The 10808-nt window shown below is 37.5% G+C and overlaps 1 protein-coding gene across 1 annotated transcript; it reads left to right on the top strand.

The window, feature by feature from the left end:
• The first annotated feature begins 319 nt into the window (after window positions 1-319).
• On the top strand, window positions 320-8199 carry LOC107653202 (sodium/bile acid cotransporter 7-like). Its single transcript, XM_016439870.1, has 12 exons — window positions 320-523; window positions 1456-1538; window positions 1611-1747; window positions 2145-2220; window positions 4093-4131; window positions 4240-4275; window positions 4428-4511; window positions 5136-5301; window positions 5845-5896; window positions 6126-6199; window positions 6292-6437; window positions 7606-8199. The coding sequence occupies exons 1-12, from the start codon at window positions 424-426 to the stop codon at window positions 7621-7623; spliced, it is 1011 nt and encodes a 336-aa protein (XP_016295356.1). The 5' UTR covers window positions 320-423; the 3' UTR covers window positions 7624-8199.
• The last annotated feature ends 2609 nt before the right edge of the window (window positions 8200-10808 follow it).

Genomic DNA, 10808 nt, shown 5'->3' with positions numbered 1-10808 from the left:
ATGTGTGGGTGCAAGAGTTTAATTACCAAACAGCTATGCATTTCCATAAGTGTGCGCTCTGATACCAGTCACTACGGTGTGTTTAATATTTATAAGCCTTTGCTTATGAATATTAAATACAATTGTTGATGATTCTGAATGTACTTGATTATTAAACGCCACAGTAGTTAATATTCATGAGCGTACCATGGTTGTTATGGCAACCTCAAATCGCAGACCGCTGTGAAGCAAGTAGTGTCCTGACGCAGGGGGCGGGGCCTGTCTCTGAATCCTATTAATATTCACGAAGCTCTACTAGTACTACTGCGTTCGTGTATTCACAAAGCGCGTGCGCTCTGACACCGGTCGTTACGGTATCGCATATGTGTCCGGAAGAGTGCGGCTCGACGGGTCGGTGTTGGATGCTTGGATGTTTGAGGGGCGATGGGTCTGATCGCTCGCGTCCGCAAAGAATGGTTTATCATCGGTATAGTGCTCGTCATCACGTGCGCCAGGCACGCGCCGTCCGTGGGAGTGAAAGGAGGTGAGAATGACCGGACACATTTCTGGACAGCTAAAGTCTATAAAAACTTTAAAATCAGTTAATGCACAGGTGATAAAGCATTATGGTCTGATCAACATTAGGAAATGATCAGGATGACTCATATGCGTGAATATGACACAACAAGGGAGTGATCAATGATTGATTGCATGCATGCATGTATGTGCATTGACATAAAGTGCAAGTAGTTATTATGTGAGATGGGGTTAAATGTCTCTATCTAAATGCATGTGTTCATGATCATGCAGTGTTTTAATCGCTGTGGTTTGTGTGGCAACAGGTTGATGGGTGTTTTAACTGTAACGTTAGTTGTCATTGTGACACGTTGCAACACCCGGATCTGAAGAATCCTGTTCGGAGAGACAGCAGTTTCTATTAGAGTCAGTTTTTCCTGTTTATATTATACAGTATATGGGAAAACATTAAGTATTGTCTTGATAAAAAATTGCTTGATAGTTTAAAACGCCTTGAAGTTTGAAGGTTATATAGTCATAGATAGATAGATAGATAGATAGAAATGGGATTTGGGTTTAAAATTGTTGTAAATTGGATTGATCAGGTATGTTATAGCAAAAATCAGCAGTATGTTTGTTTTCCACCAATATGAATATCTAATATAGAAAATAATCACAATATATCAGTTGAATTTTTTACTTTAGAAATCCCCTTACAAAACATTATATTGAGGGTACCACGTGTATAATATGATACTGAATAACTACCGTGTTTATATACTATAGTATTTATATTGTACGCCTATGAGAAATTGAAGAAAACCGTGCTTAACTGTCCAAACTGCCATGCTATTACGCTAGTGCCATTATCCTAGTGTCCCAAAATATGGTAATACCATTTTATGTGCATAATACCTCATGCTATTATTTCCCCATGATCATTAATCTGTTCTCTTTCAGGTCCTCTTCGGCCGGAGATCACCATCACCTATGTTGCAGTATCTGTTATTTTCTTTAACAGTGGCTTGTCTTTGAAAACAGAGGTATGATGGTGCCTGTTTGGTTTTTGGTTGTAGATTTTTTAAAAACTAATGTCTGTTTTGCTCTGTTTTCAGGAGCTAACAAGTGCATTAATGCATGTAAAGTTGCATTTCTTCGTCCAGACATTCACGCTAGTATTTTTCCCCATCGCCATTTGGCTCCTTCTCAAAGTTCTGGCCCTAACGGCAATCAACGAATGGCTTCTCAGAGGGTGAGTGCACGTATTTTCAGTCCTTTTCTTATACACAGTAACCCTCTCTACCTGTTCGTCGCTTGGCTGAATGGAGTCTCTGTCGGTAGGTTTGCGCTGAGTGTAACTGGATCTCAGAGGTCTTCAGTGTTGGCGCTTTTGGTTATTTTCCTGCAAGAGAGTCGTTGTGTTCACCTGCAACCTCCACACGTCCTTTCATAGACAGAAAAGGCTTTCATGTTTTTATAACATTTAAGATTAAGACCCACTACAGCACAACCATTAGCTGAAATGTCCTGAAGTGACTATAGTAGAGCGTTGCTTGCTCCTGTCTGGAAATACAGTGGGAAACAGTGAAATAAATGCGATTTAAATGCAAAGTTATATGTTATTATTTATTAACTTCTCTCTCTCTCAGGTTGCAGACGGTTGCTTGTATGCCTCCTCCTGTTTCCTCTGCTGTCATCCTAACTAAAGCTGTAGGAGGAAATGAGGTAAATAATAATACATCATAAAAACTTTACAAGCAGACCTCACTATAAAATCATGATAATTTGTATAATCTATCGGAAAAATAATAACTTTCCAACAGAACAATAACACAATTTGGTGTAATATATAATAAATAAACCCCTTTATAAATAAAACTTTACAAAGTCAAATTTTTCATAACAATGATCACAACATCACAAGCTTGCACCCATCACAACAACTTTAACAACACATTCATCTCAGTTTTACAATCACATTTCATCACAACAATCACAACTTTACAAACACGTTCATCTCAATTTTACAAACATTCCATCACAACAATCACAACTTTACAAACAATCACATTCCATCAAAACAATCACAACTTTACAAACAATCACATTCCATCACAACCACAATTTTACAAACAATCACATTCCATCACAACCACAACTTTACATACAATCACATTCCATCACAACCACAACTTTACAAACAATCAAATTCCATCACAACTTTACAAACACATTCAATTAAAATTTTACAATCACATTCCATCACAATAATCACAACTTTACAAACACATTCCATAAATACAATCACAACTTTACAAATACATTCCTCCATATGGGTAAATACTTTACAAAAACACTCAATCACAACTATCACAACTTTACAAATACATTCCTCCATATGGGTAACTACTTTACAAAAAACACTCAATCACAACTTTACAAATACATTCCTCCATATGGGTAAATACTTTACAAAAACACTCAATCACAACTATCACAACTTTACAAATACATTCCTCCATATGGGTAACTACTTTACAAAAACACTCAATCACAACTTTACAAATGCATTTCATCACAATGATCATATCTTTACAAGTTTGCACCTACTGCAACATTCAAAGCACACTCCATCACAACAATCACAACTTTACAAGCACATTCATCTCAAATTTTACAAACACATTCCATCACAACAATCACAACTTCACAAATACATTCCTCCATATGGGTAAGAAAAGCACTCAATCACAACTATCAGAACTTTACAAATGCATTTCATCACAATGATCATATCTTTACAAGTTTGCACCTACTGCAACTTTAAAAACACACTCCATCAGAACAATCACAACTTTACAAACGCATCACAATTTTACTAACACATTCCATCACAACAGTTGCAACTTTACAAATACATTCCTCCATATGGGTAACAAAAACGCTCGATCACAACTATCACAACTTTACAAATGCATTTCATCACAATGATCATACTTTGCAAGTTTCCACCTACTGCAACTTTAAAAACACACTCCATCACAATAATCACAACTTTACAAATACATTCCCCTATGTAAGTAACAACTTTACAAATGGATTTCATCAAAACTTTACAAACAGACCTCACCACAAAATCATGATTACTGTTATGATCACACTTTGTTATAGAAATCATTACTTTCCAACAGCACAATCACAAAATTTGGTGTATAATAGTAAGTAAAACCCTAGAATTAAATGCCTTTCATCACAATCATCACAGCTTTACAAGCTCACACCCATCACAACTTTAAAGAAACACCTAATACCAACAATCACAACTTTACAAACACATCACAGTTTTACAAACGCGTTCCATTACAGCAATCACAACTTTACAAATACATTCCACCATAAGGGTAACATGTTTCAAAAACACTCAATCACATCTATCACATCTTTACATATGTATTTAAATCGATCAAAACTTTACAAACAGACCACCGCAAAACTGTTACAATCACTGTTATAATCACACTTTGTTATACAAATCATAACTTTACAACCAGTTTAATGTATATGTTTATGTATTCAGTGTATATATTCTTTCTTCAGGCTGCAGCCATTTTCAATTCTGCATTTGGGAGTTTTCTGGTAAGTCTGATAATAGAGACATAAAAAAGGGAGGAGAAAAGAGACAAATAAACAAACAAAGAAATAGTCATAATGTGAAAGAGTCCCATTTCTCTGTCCTGTCTACAGGGGATTGTGTTCACTCCTCTTCTGCTGCTGGTGTTTGTGAGTATAATTCCTCTTTTATTTGTTATTTCTGTTCATTGTGAATGTGCTGAACCATAAGCGTGTTGTGTGGGTGTGTTCTATGTAGATTTTTTTTCTGTAATATATTGAGTGTATAATTTTTTCCCCCACTGTATTGTTTGTGTTTATAGCTGGGCTCCTCTTCTTCTGTCCCGTTCACCTCCATTTTCTCGCAGCTGTTCATGACGGTGGTCGTCCCGCTCATAGTTGGACAGGTGAGTGTGTTTGTTGTTTGAGTAAATTAAAGCAATAAGCCCCAAGAAGCCGTGGTTTACAGTGAATTTATAACAGCTAAGGGGCGTTGTTAGGTACGATGTGAAGCGGAGTGCCTAAAACCCCCTTAGCTGTTATAAATTCACTATAAACCACGGCTTCACGGGGCTTATTGCTCTTATAAAACGGTTATTCCATATACGTAGTAAGGTTTCACAGAATAAAACAGAGCAAATAAAGTGTAATGATATTAATAAAAACAGTATTCTTCCACCAAACAATGTAGCTCCTCAGAAACAGTTGTGGTTGCAACAAAGTGGTTGCCGATCAACACACAATCGTAAACAAAGGTGTATGTTTGTAGAGTAATTTACAACAGCTTTGAACGTGGCTCAGCCAATCAGAATCAAGCACCGGAACTCTCCGTTTTATAATATGCTCTAAATGTGTTTTGATGTTCAAATAATTTCACACAACCTACCAAATGTCAACAAGACAGTAGTAAAATCACTTCTAATCCTCAATTAAGATAACGGAGCATTAATCTGAGTTTCTGTCTTAAATAATTTAACAGCAGAAGTTAATAGGAAGTCACTGCCACGATTGAGCATGTTTTGTGCATGTAGGTGTGCAGGAGGTCCCTGAGAGAGTGTCTGGACCGCCGGAAGCCTCCGTTCGGGACGGTGAGCAGCGTCGTTCTGCTCATGATCATCTACACCACCTTCTGCGACACCTTCTCCAACCCCAACATAGAGCTGGACCATCTGAGTCTGCTCATCGTCGTCTTCATCAGTGAGTGTGTTGTTTTTGGTGCAAGAAACATTTGACTGTATTTGCTGTAAGACTGTGAAGATATTTGTGACCCTGGAGCACAAAAGCAGTCTTAAGTCGCTGGGGTATATTTGTAGCAATAGCCAACAATACATTGTATGGGTCAAAATTACCGATTTTTTTTTTTATGACAAAAATCATTAGGATATTACGTAAAGATCATGTTCCATGAAGATATTTTGTAAATTTCCTACTGTAAATATATCAAAACTTAATTTTTGATTTGTAATATGCATTGCTAAGAACTTCATTTGGACAACTTTAAAGATGATTTTCTTTAAAGTATTTAGATTTTCTTTTTGCACCCTTAGATTCCAGATTTTCAAATAGTTGTATCTCGGCCAAATATTGTCATATCCTAACAAACCATACATCAATGTAAAGCTTATGTATTCAGCTATTTTAAGATGTATAAATCTAAATTTAAAAAAATTGACCCCTTATGACTGGTTTTGTGGTCCAGGGTCACATATCGTTAATATTGTTCATTTTTTCCATTTTCAGTATTTTCCATTCAGTTGAGCTTCATGGCCCTGATATTTTTCTTGTCTACAAGGTGAGAAACATATGTTCGCAAAAACACATTTGTTTTCTGTCTTAGTGGGTCTTTCCTTGACGTCTCTTGGCATTATTTGGAATGATTGCGCTGTTTATTTCAGGTTTTACTTTAATTTTGTCCATGTTTGATCCTCACAATGTTGACGAAACCTGATCCGCTTGCTCTTTGATGTGTGACACCACATAACGTGTGTTAATCTGTTTCTATGCATATGTGATGTTTGCAGGAAATCCTCTGGTTTCACTGCGGCCGATTCGGTAGCCATCATGTTTTGTGCGACTCATAAATCCCTCACTCTAGGTAAAGCACACGCGTCTGTCTGAATAAAGCAAATATGAGCCGTTGCCTAACTTCTCTAGCTGAAAACCCTGGTTTGATGTGTGTTTGTGTAGGTATCCCCATGCTGAAGATCGTGTTTGAGGGTTATGAGCATCTGTCTCTGATATCAGTGCCTCTGTTGATCTATCATCCCGCTCAGATCCTGCTGGGAAGCATCTTACTGCCCTCCATTAAAACATGGATGAGCGGCAGACAGAAGGTAGCGCACGCACCGATTTGACCAAAACCTATGAAAGTGTATATAAAAATAATGGTGAGAAAATGTAAATGGCACATGCTGTGAAATATAAAGTTGGAATTATAGGAAATAAACTCACAATTGTGAGATGCAAAGTTGTTTTTGTGAAAAAAGCGAATTATTTTTTCAGCTTTAATTTGCTATATCTGAACTCAAGGCCTAAAGAAAAAATGATGCATTCATATACATAAAGGGGAAAACATTCCATTTAAATATATCCCTTATAGGAAATATTTTTCAGATTTCAATTCTAAGGACACTTTTTAGCACTTAAATTTTTCACTGAGCTCAGTTTGGGTCAATGCATTTCATATAGTTTTGTTTTTCTGTAATTTAAATCACTAAAATGTTTTCGTCTGCCAAAACCCCTTGGACCTAAAATAATTACTTGGAGTACACCTGAGATTTTAAATTAATATTTAACAACACATTTGCTTGTTCGCAATTCTCTAATGTTGATTAATAGTCACATAACATACAGGTAAACAAATAAAAATTTTGAAAATGCATGTGTACATGTATATATTTTCATATTTATATATGATTTATATTATATATAAAAATAATATAAATCATATATATGATGTACAAGTTTCTTAAATATATAAATGTATGTGTGTGTAATATACAAAGTACACACACACTGTAAACAAACTTATTTTGGATGTGATTTCGATTTGACAGCATTAATATATATATATATATATATAATCAAGTTAATTTGATATAAACGGATTTTAATTTGACACTTAATAAATTAATTACAGTTTTTTAGAAATTTATTTTTATTCTAGATTTTTAGTATTTAATTAAGGGAAATCCTCTCTTATCCTATTTTTAAAAAAAGTTAATTTGCCAAAAAATACACTAAGGCAGTGTGAATGAGGTTGAAAGCGTCATATTTAGAATCAGAAAATGGGCAGAAAAAAAGGTAATATTCCATTTTAAACTGTGTAAATTTGAACTCACAACTCTAATGTTCATATCATATATTCTTTTCAAAATTTCTGCTGTACCATCTGTTTCACAAGATGTTGAAATGACAGACGACAAGATGTTATTGTGCTACTGTATGTTGGGTCAAGTTCATTTGGGTCTGTTTTAACTCTTAAATTGACTTGCCTTCCAGACTCTAACGCCTGTATGAAGTACACTGTCGACTGGAAGCTGTGAAAGCTTCAATGAGAATCAACGAGACCAAAACCAGACCGAGACGCCGATCAGGCGGATGTATACGTGAGATCAAGTGCCTTAACACGACCCACGGGACCTCAGACAGGGACTACAGATGATTCCATGAGCTTTTTTAAACAGACATGAATGTATATTTTTATTTTTATATGAAGTGTAAAATCTTTTCTTACTACAGCGGCACTCAGACTTTGCCAAATGGATTTATTTTTGTTTTTTAGACGTCCAGGAAGAATTCCAAAGTCTTCTGTGTTCATGTTGCTTCATTGGGCTTTGGGGATTTTTTTACAGCAGTAAAAACTAAAGTGTAATTGCACTGCTAACATCCTTGATATTTACCTAGCAATGAGAGAATCGACTCATTTTGATGCAGTATAAGGTCAGCTGTTGTGACGGCGACACCATTTGACATGTTATGTTACTGAAGACAATAAAGATTGTCAGAAATTCTGTCTAAATGAGGCTTTGTGTGCAAACTCTTTCTGATCATGTGTCTTGTCATGAAGAAAAATGACAAAACAATTATGTGACATTAACCTCAAACACAAAAATAAATGTATTCATTACATTTATTTTTATTCATTATTTTCATTTTTTCAAATCAAATACAGACTGAATATTTAGATAACCCCTGATTTACCTTTCAACAGACGCTATTGTTCAAACTTTTCTATTGTGTCATGTGTTATTTGTGGTTTAAACTGAGCGTTCAAACTAGTATTCAGACTGAAACACATCATCTGTAGTTAACTCAATCTAAGGCAAAAGCACTTTCTGCTTTTTTGTCTTAAAATCTAAGGAGGTTTAATACAGTGGCTGGGTTTAGATTTACTTCCGTACTGTTGTTTTTGTATTGCATGTGAACGAATACACAAAACGATTGAACCGTATTATGCTAAAGCTTAAAATGTGGTTTTACAAATTGTAGTATGAACTTTTCGATGTCTTTTTCCGGTCTGATTTCATAAATAATGAGTCAAGAAAGAAACTGAGCACATGCAGTGAGTCACATTAGAAGGAAATGAGTCACTTACTAGCGTTTGAGGTCAGTAAGAATTCAAAACATTTATTCAAAAAGGATGTATTAAACTCGGCATTCTCAACTCTGACACTCAAGATCCATTTTCCTGCAGAGTTTAGTTCTATCCTGATCAAACCCACAAAAGTGGATCTTGAGACCAGAGTTGGGAACCCTTGCATTAAACTATGGAAGCCCGTTTCCGCCTCTGAATAAAAAAAAATTATCTTTTTATATCTCGCAATTGTGATTTTATACATGCAACTGCAACTTTATATCATGCAATTCTGAGAAAAAAAGTGGCAATTACCTTTTTTATTTTTATTCAATGGTAGAAACGGCCTTCCATATTAAACTGATCAAAAGTGACAGTAAATACAATTCTATTGTTAAAGATTTCTATTTTAACTGAGATCAAATGTTTGTCAAGACAAACTTTATGTTGGCTTAAGAAAGTCTAGTCTAAAGTTTGAAGTAGTTTTAAAAGCTCAATGTTTGGAGGTTTTAAGGTCATAAAGTCTGTCAGACAGATGGATAGATTACTTTGTGGCTTCTAGGGTATTCTGGATGGTTGCTAGGGAGTTGCTATGTGCTTGTAGGGTATTCTGGGTGGTTGTTAGGGCTTTGCTATGCAGTTGCTAAGATGTTGTGGGTGGTTGCTAGGGTGTTGCCAGGCAGTTGCCAGGGCATTGCTATGCAGTTGCTAAGATGTGGGTGGTTTGCTGGGCGTTGCTATTGTGGAGGGTATTGTGAATGGCTGGTATGCCATTTCTATGTCAATTTAAGCCAGTTGCTAGGGTGTTCTGGGTGGTTGCTAGGGCGTGGCGATGTGGCAGTTGCTAGTGTGCTTTTTTGGTGGTTGTTAGGATGTTGTGGGAGGATGTTAGAATGTTGCTATGTGGCTGCTAGGCAGTTGGTAGGGTGTTGTGGATGGTTGCTGTGGTGTTGCTATGTGATTGCAAGCCAGTTGCTAGGATGGTCTTGGTGGTTGCTAGGGTATTGCCAGGTAGTTGCTAGGGTGTTGTGGATGGTTACTCGGCAGTTCTTAGGGTGTTGTGGGTGGTTGCTAGGGCGTTGCTATGTGTTTGACAGGGTGTTGCTTTGTGATTGCAAGCCAGTTGCTAGGATGTTCTTGGTGGTTGCTAGGGTATTGTCAGGCAGTTGATAGGGTGTTGTGGGTGGTTACTAGGCAGTTCTTAGGGTGTTGTGGATGGTTGCTACGTGGTTGACAGGGTGTTCTGGATGGCTGCTATGGCATTGATATGTGATTCCAAACCAATTAATAAGGTGTTCTGGGTGGTTGCTAGGATGTTTTATCATGTTGTTAGCATGTCCTAACCAGAAAGTTTAAGGAATAAATTACATTTTAAGGTATTTTTGAATAGAAAACAGTTTAAATTGTAATAATATTTCACAATATTACTGTATTTTTGACCAAATAAATGCAGGCTTGGAGAGCAGAAGAGACTAATTTTTAAGCTGTAATTTCTTTCAAAAACAGTATTTTGTGTCCACGTTCAGTTCACTGTCGGTGTTATGAGGTTGTACTCGGCCTGCAGCACCAGGAAACTGTTCTGCCGTATTTTGCGCACCTGCACCAGGTCTCCGCACTCCTGCACATGGATGATGCCTCTGTTGTCATGGTTACGGTCATTCAGCGACATGGCGGTGAGCTTGCGACACTGCTTCCTCTGCAGGTACCGGAGACCTGCGGCGATGGCCATGCCGAGCGCGGCCGAGAGACCCAGCAGCAAGCCCAGCTCGGATGCACTCCGCCCAGGCACGCGCTCCGGCCTCTCGCCGCCTCTCTCCGGGACTCCAGACGGGTCTTTGGCCTGTTTAGGGGGATTGAGAACATCCCCGAACAGCTCGGAAGGGTCTTTTTTGTGCTGGGTCAGGGAGACGGCGCCCTCTGTGGGCTCCCGGGATGGGAAGAAGTCAGAAAGGGCTCGACGGGGAGCCGGGGAGGGTTCGGGATGGAGGGAGGCAGTGAAGAACTGTGTGTTATGAGTGTAGGTGTGTGTTTGTTGCGTTGTAGTGTGTCTAGATGCATGTGTGTGTACGCTGTGAGTCTGTAACAGTAGATTTGGGATGGTGTGTGTGTTGTTAGCAGAAGTTTTGTG

Source organism: Sinocyclocheilus anshuiensis, unplaced genomic scaffold (assembly GCF_001515605.1).
Source record: "Sinocyclocheilus anshuiensis isolate Anshui unplaced genomic scaffold, SAMN03320099.WGS_v1.1 scaffold143, whole genome shotgun sequence".
NCBI classification, from domain to species: domain Eukaryota; kingdom Metazoa; phylum Chordata; class Actinopteri; order Cypriniformes; family Cyprinidae; genus Sinocyclocheilus; species Sinocyclocheilus anshuiensis.
Note: the sequence above shows the minus strand (reverse complement) of the source record. Positions and strands in the feature narration are given on the sequence as shown.

What these genes read in the sequence shown, in the direction of transcription:
- LOC107653202 (XM_016439870.1), top strand. Translation starts at nt 424, where the DNA reads ATGGGTCTGATCGCTCGCGTCCGCAAAGAATGGTTTATCATCGGTATA. An exon ending in TCCCGCTCATAGTTGGACAG is followed by an intron (nt 4,512 to 5,135) that starts GTGAGTGTGTTT and finishes TTGTGCATGTAG; the next exon opens with GTGTGCAGGAGGTCCCTGAG. An exon ending in GCTCATCGTCGTCTTCATCA is followed by an intron (nt 5,302 to 5,844) that starts GTGAGTGTGTTG and finishes TTCCATTTTCAG; the next exon opens with TATTTTCCATTCAGTTGAGC.